This window comes from Coccinella septempunctata, chromosome 6, assembly GCF_907165205.1.
Source record: "Coccinella septempunctata chromosome 6, icCocSept1.1, whole genome shotgun sequence".
In the NCBI taxonomy this organism is placed as follows: domain Eukaryota; kingdom Metazoa; phylum Arthropoda; class Insecta; order Coleoptera; family Coccinellidae; genus Coccinella; species Coccinella septempunctata.
The window spans coordinates 23,527,798-23,549,888 of NC_058194.1; the positions used below are offsets into that span (position 1 = coordinate 23,527,798).

At 35.0% G+C, this 22,091-nt stretch overlaps 3 protein-coding genes across 3 annotated transcripts in view; 1 reads left to right on the top strand and 2 right to left on the bottom strand.

Annotated features, from left to right (window-relative positions):
* LOC123314874 (protein neuralized) overlaps positions 1–14,478 on the bottom strand; it is a 45,709-nt gene extending 31,231 nt beyond the window's left edge. The window contains exon 1 of the mRNA XM_044900271.1: positions 14,258–14,478. Coding sequence (XP_044756206.1) covers positions 14,258–14,288 — 31 coding nt within the window. The 5' untranslated portion in view covers positions 14,289–14,478. The remainder of the gene's footprint in view (positions 1–14,257) is intronic.
* Positions 10,676–12,002, bottom strand: LOC123314876. Its single transcript, XM_044900273.1, has 4 exons — positions 11,567–12,002; positions 11,455–11,514; positions 10,989–11,399; positions 10,676–10,903 (listed from the first exon to the last, which is right to left on the bottom strand). The coding sequence occupies exons 1-3, from the start codon at positions 11,633–11,635 to the stop codon at positions 11,217–11,219; spliced, it is 312 nt and encodes a 103-aa protein (XP_044756208.1). The 5' UTR covers positions 11,636–12,002; the 3' UTR covers positions 10,676–10,903; positions 10,989–11,216.
* A 137-nt stretch (positions 14,479–14,615) lies between the features above and the next one.
* Positions 14,616–15,472, top strand: LOC123314875 (chromobox protein homolog 1-like). Its single transcript, XM_044900272.1, has 3 exons — positions 14,616–14,753; positions 14,814–14,928; positions 15,095–15,472. The coding sequence occupies exons 1-3, from the start codon at positions 14,750–14,752 to the stop codon at positions 15,456–15,458; spliced, it is 483 nt and encodes a 160-aa protein (XP_044756207.1). The 5' UTR covers positions 14,616–14,749; the 3' UTR covers positions 15,459–15,472.
* Positions 15,473–22,091: the final 6,619 nt, after the last annotated feature.

Sequence of the window (22,091 nt, forward strand, 5' to 3'; positions counted from 1 at the left end):
GCGCTATCTAATGAATATTTGAACGTTTTGTGAAATAAAAGTATTCTTCATATTTTCTCGTATAATGCGCCGTTTTTGAGTAATTTGATGTTCAAATATAAAAAATATATGTGAAATTCGAAAATGGGTACTTTGACCGAATGCAACTCTTTTCAAAAGATACACAGATCCACAGATGTGTAGTGTCACAGATTCAACTAGTTATTCTGAAGGTAACTTTGTTTTTACAGAGGTGGCACAACTCATTAAAACTATGAGATATTCCTCTTTGTTTTTTTGGCACTTGTTATAGGTGCAAAATGTCAAGAAGGCTTTGACATCTAACATTATTAATTATTTGAATCACATTCTGCTCCATTTTTTTTATTGACTGCTGGAGTAGTCAGAAACTTTCTCAATGAAAATGAAGCATTTTCAGAAAAAAAACTACAATAACATTAAGCTGCACCAGCCAAATCATCCTCCTCAAATCGGAAGCTTAATACCTACAATTTCTTACATTTTTATTGCAGTTTATTATACCATAACAGAATTGTGATGGCGGTTAGGATTTGGAACAGAATTCATAACAAATTAATTAAAATGACAGTCACTCGATTTCCAAAATGAACCAACTGCAACTTTTCCATTTCTGAATATTTTGAAAGAGTATTATCTCAGAATCATTAAATCGTAGTATATAGATCATAATTTGATGCGAGAATGATATTTTGGAATGTTCAGGACTAAATTATCGATTAAAAACAAATTGACGTTTGTTTGTCAATCAAGCGTTGATTCTCCGATCAAGCTTTTTGAAACCGAGGGATAGTCAAATATTTTATTACATCAGACTCGGTTGAAACAACCTATCTGACATATATGTCATACTGCTGTAGAATGTATATCATCCATTCGGCCAAAGAAAAATTTGAAATTTTGACTGGAAAATTCCAAATGCATGATCATCACTCGGTGGTTTCGAAGTAAGTATAGATCGATAATAATACTTTGTGTATTGTCCGAAGATCTTAATCTTGAAATGGTACCCAATGCATTTCAAACCTCACAATGTAAAAATATTACCTTTATACAAAAAGAACACACTGTTGTGAAAACTACTGTGATCAAAGACACCCTCTGCGTGTTCCTTTTTTATTTTTCACCAAGATCCATATTTACACTATTAGGAACACATTGCTCGAGCAAAACGCAAAACAAAAACCACAAGTACCACCCACATACAGTACAGAAATAGAAGTCGCATTCGTACCATATCCACGTACTGGCGGAACTAAAAATAGTATCGTAATTTATGAAACTCGCAGCACCTGGATAAGCGCAATGTATGGTAATACAATTTGAGAAAATATAGTCCACCTGCCCTTTCAAGAAACCCCCATGAGGCAGCGTTCGATGTCTCGCATTATTATTCTCGATGAAAAAATTTAGCGTTTTACTGTTTAGTCTGGAGCAGGTGACATGCGATCCGTCCGTCCATAATCGGGACGTTCGGACAGTCCGTCCGTCATGTAGCGGTAAAAAGACACCACCCGCAGGTGAATGGAGGCGATGTCGGTGTTTTCTTAGCAGGATTTGAACGGCGGCTTATCTGAAGAGTGTGAACTATACTAATTGGCATAAGTACCTAGCAAATAATCGTTTAGGTTAGATTTTTTTGTGGGGAAATCAAGCGTATTTCTTTTGAAGACCACCAGTACAAACATAGTGAGGTGAAAGAAGTTGCCAGTGAAAAGAATGATGATGGCTTCTGCCAATTTACTAAAAGCGTTTGTCTACTGTTGATTGAGCAAATCGAGACATCAAGAACCAACCAAATCAGAAAAACTATCGAACATAGAAATGAAAAAGAATAAGATTTTAAAGTATTTTCAAAATCAAATGTTATGGACACAATTTCTGACCATTTTTTTCCTCTCAGGATGCAAAACATTAAAAATATCACAAATTCTTCGTGACTTCTAACAAGATCACCATAACCGATTATTACGATTTATCCCCAGTTTTTCCCAAATTATTTCCACTAAATTGAGTGTGTATTAAATCGAAATAACAAACCCTTTTAACTGCAAAAATAAAATTAGAATTAAAAATTAAAATTTATTAAAATTGAAATTAAATTAAAAATTAAAATCCAAGGTATTTCTGGTTTAATCTTCCTCCAGTGCCGAGGATCATTGAATTTGATATTTTAAAACTTCGTTCTTCGAAATTTCGGGCCCAAGAAAGGCTAGAGTGTATAAGTTTCAAATTAAGAGTTTCAAGTTCTATCCTCCAGCTATTTAGTGACATTTCTTGAAAGGCACTGTATACGCGGCGTTTCTGAATTTATGAGAAAGATTTCAAAGAGTAATTCTGTAGCAAAATTAGGGGGAATCTTTCATATAACTTTTTGTTCAAGTCCCTTCTCCCTCCAAGATACTGCACTATAAAATTAGGTAAAAAAAATTGTTTTTATTCAATATATCCACTTTAAAAATTAGGGAAAATCAGGAAAATTAAACTATTCGTCATTTGAGAGCAGCTCACTTGATTTTTTTTCATAAATGAAAACCTCTGTGAATTTATGGGACAAAGGTCTGATCTTTATTTTTTGTGATCAAACTAACAACTTTATGATAAAAAGTCAAGAAACGAGAAAGTTGCAGATTGACTCTGTCTTTTCAAAGCAATTTTTTGAATAGGAAAATATAGGCGCATTAAAAAGTTCTGATGCTAAATATTATAGGGGTTGTTTTTTCATCCCCTTGTGACAACATTTTAGGCAACAAATACACTCAAAAACTGCCATTTTATTAGCATTAGTTATCTGCCAAATTTAATTCTTCCGAGTTTCTGGATATTTGTTGAATAATTTTTTCACATAATTTCAAAGGGCTATAGCTTTGAGGAAAATGGGTCTTGAAGAACAAAAATTTATCTGATAGACCCCCCTTAATTTTTGCTAAAGAATCACCCATTGAAATATTTCGCATCAATTCAGAAATACCCTGTACACCACAATACCATACTCAAATTTTCGTGGAACAAAAACTAATTGAGCTAAAACTATACGATAAAAAGTATCCTTACATGCTGACGTATTACCAGAATTTAAAATAAATCAACAGAGCAACTGCATGGGTCTTGTAGCATTCATACGTATGTATTGATATCCAGATTGTAACTTTATTACTTGAAATGTATAATTTTCGTGTCAAAACGACGTGCGCCTCTCAAATTACCCAAGTACCGGAACTGAAGACCAGCTTCCGTTTGCCCAGCCTGCTCATGAGTCTTTCGCTTTCCTCCTGTGACCGTATCATGTGTCTACTTGAAGACAGGAGCGGCCTCTATAAAACCAGTCAAAAGAAATTCACGATACTTCTGCTGAAAGTTTATCCAGCCTTGATACCATTCATAATTCGAGCAATAATCAAAATTATGTAATTATATGCATAAAAATTAAACTAACTCTACAGCCTCAAGGTCTAAACTTTTCTCGTAGTATGAATAGTCTAAGTTATTGCAATATTGCTAACTTTATATTTAATTCAAATTATAATTATTACACTTTGAAACCGACTAACTCCCGGTTTCACAAAGCTTGATCGGGGAATCTAGGCTTGATTTAAGGATAAACGTCAATTTGTTTTCAATAGATAATTCAGTCATGGGCATTTAGAATATTATTCTCGCATAAAATTATGATCCATATACACCCATTGAATGATTCCCTTTTGCTACTCTTTCAATATATTCAGGAATGAAAAGGTTTCAGTGATTTCGTTTTAGAAATCTATTGACTGTCAAATCGTTGATCGCGCCAAGTTTCGTGAAACTGGAGTTAAATTCCAATATTGCTAACTACCGATCTTACATTTCATATTAGAAGTATATTTTCAGGCTACTGTAATATTTATAATATTGGTTTTGCAGTTGGTCAATTTAAAAAGGTATAAACCTAGGTATCTCGGCCCCCATAGAAAATCAGAAAAAATTCAAGAAGAGGTAACCTTTGGTTCGTAGGGCCCGTAGAGGATATTTTATGCGGTTGGTTCCAATCAATTTGAAGCAACCCCTAACGTCTTCAAGAGGAAGGGAGTTAAGTGACACCTTGTTTTGAAGGTAATTCGAATGACTTTTCAAAAATGCCATACACTTGATCTTTTTTGTTAATACTTGAAAAAAAGAGTAGAACAAAATACCAAGACATGCAATGAAACAGGAAAATAATGAAGAATTTCTTACTATGAAAGATTTCAAAAAGGTTGTCCATTATTTCTTAGACAAAAATATAACTTATTTTCAAACTCGGCCCTTACGGTTTGGAAAATTTCAACTTGAATTTCACAACCTGCTCAGCGTTTTCTTTCTTTCAATTATTTTACTTCTCGAAGCTGTGTTTTATGCACAACCATTGAGTATTAAACTTTAAATACTCAAAGGTACAACCGAATTTAAATGTCCCCAGAGGGAAAAATCTGAAGGTATCAAGTCTGCGGTCGGTCATTCAACGGGTCCTCTTCTACCAATCCATTTTTCTCGTAAATGATCTTCAATCAATCTGTCTAAGTATCATCAGGTGAATATTCGTCAATGAATATACGATAGCCACCACTCTCCTCAGAGTTGACTAGTAGAAGAATTTCTCAACCGGTGGTAGCAAAAATCGAAGCATGTTACTGAAAACTACTACATATATGTATAAGTTTTCTTAACGTATTGTCAACAATTGAAAACCCAGAAATTGGAAAAGTGAACCCTTTCGCCCCATCATCTGTCGATTAGAACACAATGGTCTTCTGCGTGAATTCAATGAAATCCACCCCTGCCAGATCGCCCTTGAAATTATCCCCTTCAAGTCCTCGCCACTTACTCTACATTTTTACCTGACGTTCATTATTATTCCCCTCATCTTCGGGAGAAAGTGTGCACGGATACTTCGGAGGTGTCCTAGGCCGAGAGAGATCACCTGGACAAAATGTGCATTTCGATTTCACCCCTATATTTATTATTATTTTTCAACCCCCTTCGATATTTCTCGTTACTTTCCTGCCTGTAAGCGCTGTTTACCTTTTGAATTTTTATCACCTGGTATTGAGGGCGTCGGCAAATGGCTTGAAAGAAAGTGCTATCATCCCGATTCGATACTTTCATCATCGACAGATGCCGGAACCTGGAGCGTCCGCAAATGTTTGTCTTGAATATGTGTTGATTAAAATTGAAATTTGAGAGCGAAGGATAAAAGTCGTAACCGAAAAATAACTGTTCTTTCATGGTTCACCACATGGACCAATAGATGAGGTTAAAGATTTACAAAAGAGCCCAAAAATGTATTGCCAAAAGAAGTACAGCAATTTTGAAGTTACGAGGATATATTGAAAAAGTCTTGGCCTACTATAGAACCAAACAAAATTTCAATGTCAAAATTTTTTATTACTCAACATATTCTCCTCTTAATTGGATATATGTATTTATAACAGCGAACCTGCAACGTCTCTAGACCTTTAAAAAAAATGTTTCTTCTTGCTCTGCAAACCAGACCTCCACAGCTTTTATTTCCTCCTCATAGGAAAAAAATTTACTACCTTTTCGGTTGAGGAAAGAGATGATAGTCTGATGGAGCCAAATCTGGTGAATAAGGAGGGTGATCTAGTAATTCAAACCCTAAATCACGAATTTTTGCATGGCAACATGAGATTTGTGTGCAGGGTCGTTGTCCTACAAAAACAAAACACCTTTGGATAGCTTTCCGCGTCTTTTCTCTTCAATTTTTTCCCGTAGAGTGGTCAGTAATGTCGAATAGTAATCTCCGGTTATTGTTCTACCCTTATCCAAAAAATCGATCATGATTACTTCATGGCCATCCCAAAAAAATGAAGCAAGAACTTTTCCAGCAGATTTTTTGACGCGAAACTTAGGTCTTGGAGAAACAGAGTGTCGCCATTCCATCGATTGTTGCTTTGTTTCTGGATAGTAGAAATGTACCCAAGTCTCATCCATAGTAACAATTCGTTTTAAAAAGTCTACATCGTTTTCAATTCGAGCACAGCTCGAACGCGATGTTTCTACCCTTGAACGCTTTTGGTCAACATTCAAACATTTGGGGATCTATTTTGCAGCAATTTTTCTCATGTCCAAATTGACGTGAACTATATGATGAACGCGTTCATATGAAATATTCAGTGCTTCAGATATCCGCTTTAGCTGATAAAATCATGTCATGAACTGCATCGATATTTTCGTGGACTGACACAAAAACTGGCCTTCCCGATCGGTCATCATCTTCAATGGAAAATTTACCTCTTTTGAACCTTGCAGTCCAATTTTTCACGGTCGCATACGAAGGACATTGATCACCAAAGGTATTAAGCATATCTTCGTAAATCTTCTTACCTCTTAACCTTTTAATTACACGTACTTGATGATGGCCCGATACTTCAATTTTTAGGTTTTCACAATTTCGGTAAACATCTTCTTTCTTTTAATTTATTGCGTAACTCTGGTTTATTTTTTTAACCACAAACTTCACACTGACACTTCTAATGAGTTATTGTTGGTTGCTATGGTAACGCAATTTTTTGTATGCATGGAACTGGTCTAGGCTAACTAGATATCAGTACATCCTCGTGTTGATCAAGTTGACGTTGGCTGAAGGTCATTCGACTTATCTAAAGCTCCGATTTTGAGATACAGGATTTTGTACTGAATTCTCACTTATTTTTAATTTTTGTCGTAACTAATAGAGAAAAGTGGGTGAAAATTTGTAGTCCTCAGATTCTTCAACCTTAATGAAATGAAATACAATAAATGACCGGACAAGTCAGTGACGGGTAGTAAAGGGGATGTGGTCGCAAAATCCTCATTTTCACCCACTTTCCTGTATTAATTTCGACTAAAGTTAAAAGTTAGAAATAACTTTCTGCGGAGAATTCACATCAACAGTACTAAAGTCGAAAACGGAGCATTACTTGATGAAGGTTCTATGTAGTTTTCTCCTATTTTTCGCAGGAAATATATCGGCAGGTATCACTGAATTTTTCAAACCTGATTTGGGGATAATAAGAATTGAAATGAATATAGAAGGACGCCAACTATGATTTCTTCCATCTATATAAGATTTTAAATGATGGGCGAAAATCTAATGTGAAATAGAAACTCTTAAATTTTACATCGATTGCTTTACAAGGCAGAACTCGTTAAAATACTATTTTATGTGTACCCACAAGCAAATTATCATCAACTCGACATCCGCACCGGAAGAAGAGCATATAATAGGTACCAACCAAATTACTGATATAATTTAAGCTATGAAAATTATATACGTTCCGATGTCTACAGAATGATACGTGATATGAAAAATTCTGTATCATTTCAGCTCATGAAACACCGTCAGTTGGACCTAATGATGAGTCTGATGACATGATATTTTGGGGATTAGATGCTCGTAGGGTTGGCTCGATAAAATGATGTTTAGATATGCCGAAGTGAAACTGCTCGACCATATAATTTTCATTCCATTTCACTTCATTCAAGCAACATCAAAAAAATAATAGAAAAACTAAAACGACTCTCCTCACTCACTGCAAAACAGTTGTAGAATCAATAGTTGAACAGATTTTTGGATCTCTAGATAAGTGTTTTCGTTTTCGCACTGATCTGTTGATTTTCCTTGAATGTTTCTTTTGGAAATATGGCTGCTGAAGACTATGATTAAGCTAGTCACCCCTGCTCGTGCTCGTAGGACGAGCACATGGTCCAATGAACATAAGGTAGGGTTACGAAGAAATTCTATTTTTCAATTATAATGGAAGTAAACATAATTACGGTAATCTTCGTGAAGGAAGAAAAGATGAAAGAATATAACTCTGACAAGCAAAATTAGGAGTTATTGTTATTTTTTCGTTTTATTTAGTGGTAGATAATCCTGAACAACTTTGATTTCCAATAACCTTCATTTTACTTTAAAATTTTAACACTATATATTTGTAGTTTTTACATGCTCATCTGTAGCAACACGAAAATCTTGATTGACTTGACTTTCATGAACCATTGTTCATGGAAGTCAAACAACAGTACAAATATATCTAAGATAGGTATCCATTAGAATTTAGATCATTCAAAAAACAATGTAGGTAACTATGTATGTAGATATGCTTAGGTTTTTGAGAAATATAACTACCACATTGTTTTATATTTTTTATAATTAAGTTCAAGGAGTTGCAATTCTTTATCTCTTCAAGCGTCTTATTAATCCTTTATTTTTCAAATATTAAAAGTAATGACATTTAGTGTTATTATAATGACACATAATTAGAAAAATGAATTGAAATGATGTTAATATTGAAAAAAAAAGATATTCTAGTGAATAAAAGAAATCTCTTTCCACTTCAATAACAATATTAGACTGGGGCTTGCCATAAGCAATATTGAAGCGGAAACTGAAACAATTCTCTTGAGTTCTGCTGCTTCTCTTATTGATTCCTTTTATTATTATTGTTTAAATCCAGAATCAAGTTGAATTGTTGAGATGTTTTAATTCACATTTGTATCATACCAGCACTAGTAAATGCTCCTATTAAACCAACATTCATCGATTCTAATAAAAAACTTCCTGTTCGATTCATTCATTACTCTGCCTTTTGTGTCTATATACCGGCGATCTATAATTATACTACAAGGGCTATTTATATCGATATTCGTCGTGTTACAAATCAATTGTATTTATAGGTTGTTGCATCTGCTGGCACGCGTGGGGTTGTAGACAATAAGTTACATTTTCTTCTTTCATAACATCGTCCACCCCTTACCATACGCTGAAATCGCTAAATTCGAGCACATGGATGGCACACGAGACCGCATATTTATAGAAAGAAAATACATTGAATGAATACGCGGTCAGGGACGTACTGGAAATATTTCAAATTCAACGATAATCTTTTCGAAATATAAAGATCGAAAATATGTTCAGCAATCTCGATATTGTAATTCTCTGCCTTCATTGAAATGCCAGAACATATTTAATTTCTGATCTCTCCATAATTCACTTGTAAGTCCTTCATGAAAAACCCCAGAACCCATGAACCTCAGAAGCCTAACACCACAAACCACAAGAATACGAGGTTCTCATGAAAATGAGCAGGGTTCGGTTCTTGAAAATGTTAAAGTAGAGGGTTTTCGGATTGATCCTGATTCAAAAAATGTATCATTCTTCTCCAGCGTTAAAAACTGATAAATTAAAACTTGCCACACTCATTTGATATCGATAATTTTTTGCAGATGCATTTTTCGTTAAAAAATCGAAAGGTACTTCCAATCTCAAGATACTTTTTATATTTTGGTAACTAAAAAATACTCAACGTTGAGAACATCAAAATTGAGATAGTATTGTCCGTTAGGTTCATTTATCAACTGTCAACCGCTAGCAAGTGTGTTGTACTTGAATGGTAGACTACCCAACAAACACGCGCGAAATTTGAATTTTGCTTAGTTTTCTTAATTTTTTTATTTTCCCAGGCAACTTCCCCGAATGTTTCTTCCGTTAAAACGTTCTACAAAGTATAAAGAAGGAATAAATAGAAAATATATCAAATCGGTTCAGCCACTTTTACGTGATGCGATGACAAGGCAAAACAAGGCTCCATTTTAATCAGGCATGCTGGAAACTGCCTGATTCATATTTACTGTAAAATGCATCCCTATAAAAAAAACACGCAGTAAAGCGAAAATCAGTTCTTTCGAAATATTTCCCATAATGTGCCTCAAATCTTTTTTACTTTTCTTGTGGAAGTTGTATATTATAAAATTCTCTACAAGTTTTGTACGAAGCAATTTTTATGAAAGGTTTTCACGAAGGTAAGACCTGAATAAAGGGAGTACCGTGGATCAATGGAGTGCACAGGGAGGAACCCTTTCGATTATAATATGGCATCTTGATGTTCAGATCGAGAACAGAGATCGGTATTTCAAATGAAAAGCTACTGACTGCAGATGGTATGCATGGTATCAAAATCTAACACGCCTTCAGTATAGAAATATTTCCACTTATAAATGAACCAAGTCCGATCCTGCGTGCCCATCGTTCAGCATTATGCATCAGTATGTGGAAGTCTGCAAAGCCAGCCAAGTGAAACGAACCTACGAGTGCAGTGCACGATAACAATACCTGAACCCCCTCTTGTATAGGAATTGCTGTAGGTACCACTGGGGTCGTACCGTGCGCGCCCCTGTTGCATGCATGTCGTTCATCCGCTGCCGTGCGAAACCAGGGGGAAGGCGCGGGAGGGGGAGGCAGTACGCAAAAGAGACGCGTGTCGCTCGGCAGCTGGCTCGTGCCGACCCCCAAACTGCGATAGCGGTATCCAGACAGACAGACAAACATACACGAGACGAGTAACTTAAGAACGCATTAGATTACGGCCATAGACAAACTATAGATAGGCAACTCCGGGGCAAAATTTGGTTCATGTAAAAGCGCCATCTATTGAACGTATCGGAATTAATGTCGGTAAAATTCAATGAATGCTGACAGCGCCATCTATCGGTTCTTTTTGGCGGTAAGAAATATTGGTGTAATAATTTAAATATTTGTTTTCAGCGAGTTTTTCATTAGACCTGGCGACAACTTTGATTGTTGTCGCCAAATCTAATGAAAAACTCGAACTCTTTGTTAAAAAGTAATGAATAATGATGCTGTTATGAAAAAAAATTTATTCAATACAATATTCATTTCTACTTGGAACATGACAATAACTTTGCATAATAATACTCAGAAATACATGTGTGTAATACTGGGGAATACATATAACAAACTTAAGGTAAATTCATGTGTTTCACAACAAAATTGTAAAGGCTCTATACTGTTTTCTCTATGGGACTCCAATTACATATAACAATCTGTAAAGGATCTATTTGGTTTTCCCTATGGGAAAACAAAATTATAAATCAATATAAAAAATGAGTAGCAATCTTTTCAGAAATTAATTTGAAGGAATTCAACAATTTACCTTCAGTACTTGAGATTGTTTGGAATTTCTAAATTTATGAAACGTAGAAAATTGTATGTACAAGATCAATTCATTTAGCTGATTTATAAATTCAATAGAATAAATAAATACAATATTGATAATATATATAAAATTTGAAATAAATATGAGGAGATAAATAGAATCATGAAAGGATAATACCTATCTCCTTTTTTTGTCATCAAGAGAGTATCGACGACCCCTCTTCTTTTATTTTTGGTTCATTTGTTGAGACATAAAAAAATTGAATGTTGTTCTGTTCACCTTGTTGAGGCAACCCAAGGTTTTCTTCAACATCATTACTTTCTCCCTCAAAGCTATGTTTCTGCTCCTCAATCGGCCCTCCTTTCTTCTTAGATATGTGAGTTGCCGGAACTGAGCAAGGTTGAGATTCTGAAAAATAATGCCAAACATTACACTTGAAAAAATACCAATAGAGACTGTATACCTTCTGGAATATATTTCCACTGTATTTCTTCAGAATCTTCCTGTCTTGAAGGTTGACATTCTGAAAAATCCAACAATTACACTTTGTACAATAGTTACGAAAGATTACATACCTTCTTAAATAGATTGAGAAACTGTTCTTTCTGTTGCTTTCGAAATATCTTTCCCTTTTTCACTCCCATAACACTTTGTTGGAGCCAGAACCCTCAAATCTTCATCATGCATTTGGGAACACAACAAAATCTCGACATTGTGGGAATATAATTCGGAGAATAACTCGGCAAAATTAAAACTATCAGAGCGTACACAACAGGCGTAGAAGCAAAGAGGAACTTTGGTAGAAGGCAGTGAAATTTTGGTATCAGGATATACATTTTAAACACAGACGAAATGGTGTTTGTTTGTTTACATTTTTCCTCAGTCTTGACACTATGACATGACATTACATTTCACGCGCATGCGCGTCATTTCTGCTGTTTACGATACGTTCGCTAGATGGCAGCCTTGTCAGCAGATTTTAGCGGTTCACGTTGTTTCTAAGCGAGTTTCACCCCCCTGATTACGGCGGAAACCATCATAATGGAATCAACACATTTCCGCAAGGCGAAGGGGGACCAAAGGAAAATTTCGTGGTTTAGTCACAGCAGAAATATGCTGCGGTTCCGAGTTCAGACATCATTCCTTCGCGATACTTCGAAAAATGGAGGTGTCATTCCCATTCAAATTAGATACGATTTATAATAGTGCTTCTGGTACCAAGGTAACACAATTCATAGATGATGAATTTAGATTTTCATCAATTGTACCCTGGAGTGGTCTAGGACACCATTGTCACTATATTGAACGACTTGATAATAACATTCTAAGGATGCCCATTTTCACCAATAGCTCCTAAACAAGCCTCTGCCTAAGTGTTCCTTAGCGTAAGTGAGTTTAACTTGGGTAGAGTAAGATTGCCTTACGCTAAGGAACACTTAGGCAACCTTACTCTACCCTTAACTTAAACTCATTTTCAACGTAAAAACAATATACAAAGTGGTACCTGATGCTACCGATAGTTCAGATACCTACCACCCGTGTGGTATTAGGTATTATGCCTGAACGCTTCCACTGCCATCTCCTGTCTAGTCATAGGTGCAAACGGCACCTTTCGACTTTTGAGCTTCCGATTCGAAAGGCTCGAAACAATGTAACTTTGCTAGCCATCAGAAGTGCTCGTCTGGTATCGCATGAGCCCTTCAAGGCCATAATGAGTCAACTACTTCGATGTACAAGCTTTTAATATATGTATTATATTCATTAGTTACTAATATCGGAAATTATTCTTTGAGCTCCTTTTTTTGGAATGTCTGAAGGCGCTAATGACTGAAGACCGTAATCGCATCTTTTATGCAGATCGTTACAGATTTTTCAGTTTTTGTATTATATTGCGATAAAGCCTCAAAATATGTGATCGGAGCTATTGCCACAAGATCACGCCGATCACTGGCCGATCAGTCAATGAAACCAAAGATATTACATGTGTGTAATATCTTTGAATGAAACGGCACAGTAACGAGGTGCATTCGGATAATCGGGATGCCGCAACCAATTTGTGAAGTACGTCTTATAAAGGTCGGAATAAGCAGTAGTTATTTTTGATTGACCGAAATTAAAATGATTATTTTCTCAGACCTCGTCCTGAATGTTTGTGATACGAAAGTCCGCGGTAGTTAAATAACTAATACCTCGAATTCCATCTTTTTTATTCAATTCAAATATACATATTGAAGTAAACAACCTAATTTCAGATCTATTTTAAACTTTATACGAAAACTGGTTCTTACTTATTCCGGCATCCATAACATGTTGTATGAAGTGGTTGGATCAGTCTTCACTATTCATCGTAGCATTGTGCTTTTGACTCAATATCAATATAAAATTATTTCAATTAATTTATCTATGCTTTTTGAATTCCTCATAACACAATTCTTCTGGACTTCATTCAGTTTGTTGAACTTTCTTAAACTACAACACTCAACTAATCTCTTCATATATTCCATATAATCTTTTCTTATTTTTTGTATTTATATAATAGTTCGTTTTATGTTGTGATCATCATATTGTTTCTCTGAGATTGACTGAAGTGTTACTTTTTTCATTTTTATCAAAATTGTTGTGTAAGACATGGTAAAATCAATTAGTGACTAGGTATATTATGGCTATATCACATATACTAATTATATTCACTTTCTACCAACAAAATGGCGGATGCGCTATAAATAACTCTTAGTCAATTGACTCTAGTTTTCATTCATGAAAAGGTTTGCCTGGTTTATTTATAAAATCATTTTGTTTCCCTATTTCACACTTACTTCAATGTCCAACTGAAAAAATCAATAAATAATTAGTATTGAGCAATTCATATATATTAGTAGTAATAAAGTTTGTCATTCATTCATGCAGAACCCTCAAAAATATTACTTACATACTGAGCACTGATCATAAATATTTCATGTGCACTTCTCAATAACATGATATCCTTCGCAAATAGCTCACACAACAAATCTTCGAAACGAACTACTTTAAATGAGCTTGCATACCTTTATTAGTAAAAACAAGCTGATATCAATTGGGCAGACCTTCGAGATAGGTCGTCATATCAAGGAATACTTTTCAATCTCTTCTCATTTAGTTTTTTTCACACACAAGAGGGGCTGTATTTCACCAAATATGGGAAGTCCTTATTCTTCCGTTTTTCGACGTTGGTTGACGTCAAGAAGAAAGAGTGTTTTAAGGTATGTGTTTTAAAATCAAGAACTTACCAGGTATCAATCCACTATTTGCTTGTCCCATCTCAACAAAACGAAAAGTACATTAGCGTTGGACTTCAACCATAACCTAGTTTAAAATTCGACTTACTATGCAAGTACATATCACATAACAATTATGGTTAATAAGAATTATCTTGTCTATTATTATAAACTAATGGGTAAATAAGTCTTTAAAATTGCGTCAATTAAATTCATTTCACAGAGTTAGTTAATTGACAAGAAAGGGCATAGAAAATATCATTTTGATGTTCAAATCAAGTTTCCTATATCTTCCCTTTAAATCCTTTTAATAAATAAGGCTAGGCATCAATGTTTTTTCTATTGTCTTATCGTCTAATCTAATCTAATCAGAGGCAGGGATGAACAAAATGTCAGAAACAAAATCTTTCTCTATGTCACCTACGGCCGTCCAGGTGACCTTGATTTTACTTGTCAAAAGTCAAAACAAATAAGAAAGGTTATATAGGTTATTTTATTTTGGAAATGGGTAATTCAACAATAACATTAGAGGAAGTGTACCCTTTCTGATCCATTATTTGTGTTTCAGCTAAAGGAAAAGAGGACGAAGAAATGCCAGCAGAGTTTTCCGTTGAAAAGATTCTCGATAAGAGGACAAGAAATGGAAAAGTAGAGTATTTACTGAAGTGGAAAGGCTATAAGGAGTAAATATTTAATTTTTATTTATGAACTAACCGAACAGGTCACAGGACCAGTAGAATTTTTCATTCATGAAGAGCATTTGTTTTCAATTTGATCAATGAATAACTCGAATGACACAGTCAAATATGATATAAAAGGTAAATGATGCTTAGATTTTATTCATTACAGCGAAGATAACACTTGGGAACCTGAAGAAAATCTTGATTGCCCTGATCTTATTTCAACATATGAAGCACAATTCCAGAATATCGTAGCAAGCAGTGTGGATGATAATGATAAAGGAAACAAACGTAAGAGCATCGCAGAGGATAATAGACTGAGAGGATTTGATAGAGGTCTTGAACCAGATAAAATAGTTGGTGCAACAGATGCCACTGGAGAACTAATGTTCTTGATGATGTGGAAAAACTGTAAAGAAGCAGATTTAGTTGCAGCAAGAGTAGCAAATGCAAGATGCCCTGAAATAGTTATTAAATACTATGAAAGTAAACAAATGTGGTATTGTAAACCAAATGTCATTGAAATAGATTGAATCTTCAACAAAAATAGTTATTTTCCTATCAAGTGCGGAAAGTGATACTTGCCCGCACGAAACTGCCGTTGCCCTAACGATGCGAAGCAGAGTTCGGGTAAGCAGTTGAGTGCGGGCAAGACACTTTCCGCAAGAGTTAGGAACAATATTTTTTCTACAAGCGCTTAAAATATATAAATACAGTGGACTCTCGATAAGTCGAACTCCCAGGGACCACAAAAAACTGTTCGACTTATCTATAGTTCGGCTCACCAAACGTTCGAGTTATTGAGGTGGGAGTTCGACTCATTGAGGGAAAAACTCGAGGTAATAATGATCATCGTTAGTCAACGAGAACTACATGACGGCTTTATAAACAAATAAGGAATGCATGGTACAAATGTCCTAAGCGATTGAAAAACACATTATAATGGGTGCCACATGTGGTGATTGGTTTGCGTAATCCTTTTAGCTTTCATTCGTTAGATCAAATAGTTCGACTCATTGAGGCGATGGTGGTCAGTAGTACGACTCATAGAGGTGGAGATTTTCGCGGAGCCCTTCCAGCAATTCGACTCATCTATTAGTCTCTCTAGTCCCAAGAACACTGTTCGACTCATTGAGGTGAAATTACATAGGGTAAGATACTCATGAATCGGGACCGGAGAAACAGTTCGACAAATGCGTGCGGGAAAGAAATAGCAGGCGTTTTTCCCGCACGTTTTGGGAAAGTGACTCTTTGCAACTTGGAATGCGTGCGGGAAAAAGGTTGAACGCGCACGCTTGTAGAAAAACATTTTTTTTTCAATGAAATAATATTCACTGCAACATCATATTTCATTCCTTATGATGGTGATTTTATCTGATGGGTTCACAATAATCTCATCAATTTTCTCTATTTTAACATTAGCATAAGACCTAAAGATTGTATCACAATTTAACAATTTATTAGCCAAATTCGGAGGACGAGTTTATTCAACTTCACTCCACTTATCTACTCTTGTCTGCTCTACTTTGCTCTTATTCTCTCTACCCCACTGGACTCTACATTATTCTGCTCTGCTCTATTTAATATTGCTCTACTCTACCCTACTTTACTTTTTTGTGTTCTCAAGTCTCCTTATGTACTGTCAAAATCAGATGGGCCAATGAAGGATTACTCTGATCAAACATATGGACAAAAACTTCAAAAAGAGTTCAGATAAGTTGCAAATGACCAAAAAATTTCAAATATTCCAAAATTACAAACCGACACTCCAATTTCATTCATTAGTATAGATTCATACTTAATTCCCAAATAATTTTCAATCAAATTGATAAGTCAGTTTTCTACAAATTATTTCTGTTGAAAACTGATATTTTTCAAATAAATTTGGCGCATGTTTCATTATTCACATTTTAAATTGAAGCGAAGAGAAATATTCAACTTGTACCATTTTATTCAGCTTTCTTGTGTCTGAACTTAGCATAAAAGTGAAATAGTATCATATATATCTTGAAAACATATTTTCTTCATGCCTTCCTATTTTTTTCATTATCGTTTCCTGCAACACATAATATTAGGGCCAGTAACGTGGATTGCCGCCTCGTATTATCAGAGGGATTTTTCATCTCATCATGGACAGCAAAAATGTTCGTTCCTTCCAACCTCATCAATTTATTGATTCATAATGGAAAATCTTTCTGAACAGAAGAATTTTTGGTTAGCGTCCCTTTCCACTACTATAAACACAATGTGAAAATGCTTTATTATAAAAATAATTCTGATAAAAATCGCCCATATTTTCAGCTTTTTCGACTAAGTAGCTCAGCGCATTAGTTAGAATAGTGGGATTATTTCACTTCCAGTCAATAGTTTCTCCTATAATCCATGCATTTTGTATTATTATCTTAGAATCTTAGCTATTTCCATCATATGTGATGCTCATCTGGAGCGTGAAAGAAGCCTTTCGATTTTGGTCAGTATATATCGATTCTAGACGTTTTTTGAAATTTCCGTCAAGGATGACTTTACGTGTGGCATCTTTTGTATCAATTTTTGTTACCAGAATTTCGTTCAAGAAAATCTTTTTTATTTTTTGAAAATTTCTCTAGTTACGAAACTTAAGTTTTCTAAGTTTTAGTTTTTTTTTTAAAAAGGTCATTACAATGGTATGAAAATATTACTAAGGGTGTTTTACGACGATTGCGGTCGTTTACAGAGAGGGAATCGTGAAAATGTTTTCACTTTCGTTCAAAATACACTGTTCTCTTTCCTCAAATATGGATCAGTTTGTTTCATAAAAAAATTAGTTTCTCCCATGCACAGTGTCTTCAATAATCGAGCGTTTTTCTAGTGAACCAGAAAGTTCATGAATACAGGGTATTCTTTGATATCATTCTACCAGAAGAAATTTCAATGAAGGTAAATATGTTTGTTCTCCAAGGAAAGGAACAGATATGTATATATGTATATGAAATTCTTCACTTATTCATGTTCACGCAAACACAAGTACCTAAAGGTATTGAAAAACTCGATCCAAAATCAGAAAGTGTAGAGATAAAATGTCGATGAATTCCAGTTATTAACTAGAAACGATGCCGACTTCAAAGTAGGAAACGTATAAAACCATTATTTTTTTTTTAATCGGCGAACTATTTCATATAATACCTACACTAACTTATACATGCAGTCTTAATCCCGTTTTCAGTCGTAAATCGATCGCAGTAATTGAATCCTACTTCTTCGTATCGATAGATATCGAAAAAATTCGTGTCGGAAATTCCTCAAGTTCTTGATGTGTAGCTGTTGAACGGGTTAAAGTCAATCTCCAGATGCTAGCGTTAGAGGTTTCTACGGGGGTGATTTAAGAAGTTCACATTTTCCTGAATTAGCTTGAATGGTGGGTCCTTGTAATGAGGAGAGGAAACATGAAATATGGTAACCATATGACAGTTCACTTATCTATCGTTTATAGTAAATCCAACACACCACAAATAGAAAAAAAGTAAATGTTTTTCATGAACATACATATTTTGTTAAGTATTCCATCTTTATATTCATTTGAATTTGTTCAGATTTCATGAAGAAAAGGAAAATCCTGATATGCGGATTGAAAACCCAGATAATATACTTACCTATTATTTTATAGGTATACATATTTACCCTTACTATGCCCAGAAATCGCAGATCGGTTCGGAAAGTTTATCGGTTCAGAGGTTGGGGAGGCATTTTTTCCAATGGACGTACAAAATTGTTGGTGCTTGATGCTACTTTCAATGCGCAGATTTACATATGAAGTCATTGACATTATTATTCCTTTTTTTCATGCTACTATTGGGCTGAATTTCTTATTTTGGACGATAATGCGCCACCCAATCGTCAATGAAGCTCTGGAAATTCGTGGTATTCCGAATTTGGCCATGCCCTCTCGGTTGCCAGACCTCAATCCCATTGAACATGCTTGGGATCAGCTACAAAGAATTTTGGATTTTCATCAACCACCTCATCCCACATACACTTAAAGAACTCAGATGGCTTTTAGCGTCACTCTGGGAAGAAATTGATCAAGGCTACTAGAACAACCTCATCGAGAGTATGCAAAGGCCGTGTCCAGGCTGTAGTTGATGTTGGAACTTGACTGGTGTTTATTTTTCCAATTTTTTGAGTGAACTGATTTTGTACTACAAATACTAAAAATAAATTTCCACACAAAACTGTGAAAGGGGCAAAAGAATTAGTTTGATATCTGAGTAAACATTCAGGTTTAAGAAAATGGAAACTTTTGAAATAATATGAAAATCTCTGAACTTCCCTAACTTTTGTTATCACGACGATCTGTCTCCTCCTAGATATCATATTCCAATTAGTATGCCTAACAAAAAATAAGGTTTGAGGAGCCTACACCGTTTCAGAGGCCAGTTCAAAAAGTAAAAAGGTATACTTTACGTCAGAAACCTTTAATTTATATGGGGTTTTCATTACAATTCAATTCAATCAGTTCGTTATCTAGAAAAGCCAGAAATATTTTCATTTTTCAAACAGAAAAAAAATAGGAGAATTTTTTCATTTAAGAAAAAATGTTCATTCATGTCATTCACTTTCCGAGGTGAAATGATTTTTTTCAAGGAATTTCCACATAAAACATTTCTCAAAAAGTCTCCCCATTGGCTACAATTCGAAACCTGCAGAAATTGCAAAAAATAGGATCCTAAAGTGCTGCCATATCTGACGAAAGTGAAAACCATTGTAATATTCGCAACTTCTACTGATCGTTCTGGTAACATCCCACATTCTGGTAGTCTTTACCCCCTTACAACTAATACGAATGGCGAGAAAGTCCCGTTGTATAAAGTCCTCTTATTTGAAATGTTTTTCAAAACTACAGAAGGGTAACATGGTCATTATTTTTGGTTTTCATTATTGTCAAATGCTCGACTTTCAAAATTCCATCACTGTTGAAACAATTTCCAACCAGCGTTGGAGACTCTGGCCTCATGGGGTTATAAAGTCACTATAATTTGTCTAGTTCCAGTTAGTTCGACGCTTATCCACCAGGTAATTTTTTTCTATCTGCCCCCGTATAATCTACAAAATTACGCAGATTTTCTCACGTTTCGCTGCTCGGATTTGAATGGCGGTGGTAGAAAATGCCGACTTATTGCCAATTATTGGTTTTGGCGGCGTGTCCATTGTGAAAAAAATTCCGGTTATTTAAATTTGAAAGTATCGGCGTGGCCCGTTTGAATGGGCGGAAGTAAGGCCCAACACAATGGGCGGGTAATTCGCCTGGTTGGAAATCGATAATTCCACGGAGGCTGCCCGTACGAGATTTATTGGTGCAATTTTAAACAAAACTGGCGATGTCAATGGTGAACCTTATTGTCCTCATTCCAGCGATATTTGGCTGGATGCTTCGGAGAAAGAAATCATCTGAAACTACAGAAAAATCTACAGGAATCTAATCGAACTACAGTTGCAGGAACGTCAATTATAAATTTTTTGATGGTCCATTAAAATTTTAAACCCCCATTTAAAAGGTATTTAAGTTGTCCCACGGTGGATGACCTATTATTCCACGTTGGGGTTTTCGACTATAAACTTTTTCCTAAAACAGTTTCAGACCTACACGCAGCTTCCGGTTATACCGGAAACAGCCTACTGCTTTCTTATTTTGAACGGCAGACCCGTCCGATAGCTGATTTAATGACAATTTTAACGGTATGCCACACCTTGGATGAAAAGTCAACGGTTTATGAGTTATTGAGATCCTTGATTCTTATGAACAATTTTTCTCAAAATAATCACTATTATCTTCGGCTTTTTTGTTTGTTTGTTCCTACGAATGAGGGCGTAATCATTTTGCCTAAATATCCGCCGAAAAGTACAGATATTTGGTTGAAAATATGTTGATCTTGTTACGAGGAACAAGATTGCAAGAATTTTCACTGAAAAATCATAATTTTTTTAAATGTTTGTTTCCTTGTTCCTGGGAACCCTGTTATCCCTTTACTAAAATATTAATAAGAAATAACCGACGTTAACAAGAGAATTCACTTGTTACTATAAGAACGAGGAACCATAACTGTTTGCTAAATCAACTTTATTCTCTTGCTATATATTTTTGCGCTCTTGTTTCTAGAGCATATTTTACTCAATTATCTATCAAAAATTACAGACATTTTGGAAAAACTATAACTCGGTTGTTACTATTAATAATGGCGTAAGAATGTTAGCAAAATAATCTTTGTTTTTTTTTATTTTTTTGATCGTTTCTTAGGAATGAGAGCGTTATCATTTCATCCAAATATCGGCCGCAGACATTCGCGCAAGATTTCTCATAAAATACTCAAAATTCTTTATCACTTTTTTGTACTTTTGTTACTAGTAATGAAAGCGTTATTATTTTACTTAAATATGTTTCAAAAATTGCTGGCATTCAGATAATTCGATTGGTACTATGAACAAGAGCTTCTTTATAGAAATGAGAGCATTACTATTATACCCAACTGTCTGTCAAAAATTACAGAAATTTGTGTATTACGATAACCTACTTGTTACTAGGAACAGAGCAGAAGATTTTCCCAAAATAATTATTTTCATTCACTTTTTTGCGCTCTTGTTCCTAGGAACTATTAGGGCGTAATCATTTTGGCAAAATATCTGCAATTTTAGAATTTTCTTACCTAAAATGGTCTTGAATTGAAATTTGGTAAATGGTTCACCTTTAGAATTCAGAAATCAGTATTAATACAAACATAAAATTTCGTTTGGATCGTGCCGTGAAAAATCTTTTAAAAATCTTCAGATGGCGCCCAAACTTTACACCAACCTTCAAATTGTTTTTTAGATTGAAGCATTAGTCAGAGACATTTGTCTCTGCATCAGTCTTCAACTTCATCGAATCTGAATTTTCGGAAATATGGGCAATTTTTTTGCTAGATCTGGGCAGCGTTGGCCGACTTCAGTATCTGGACTAAGGACTAATCTGGATGCATGGCAGTAAAAGTTCTAGACTCAACAGCAGTGGTGGGAATCTCGATTTCAGAGCATCAATAAAATGTACAATAAAGTGTTTAAAAATTCAAGGAATTCAACTATAATTGACTGCCTCATCATTGCAGAATAATAAAATAGTTGAATTTCCTGAATTTGTAATCATTTTCAGACGCATT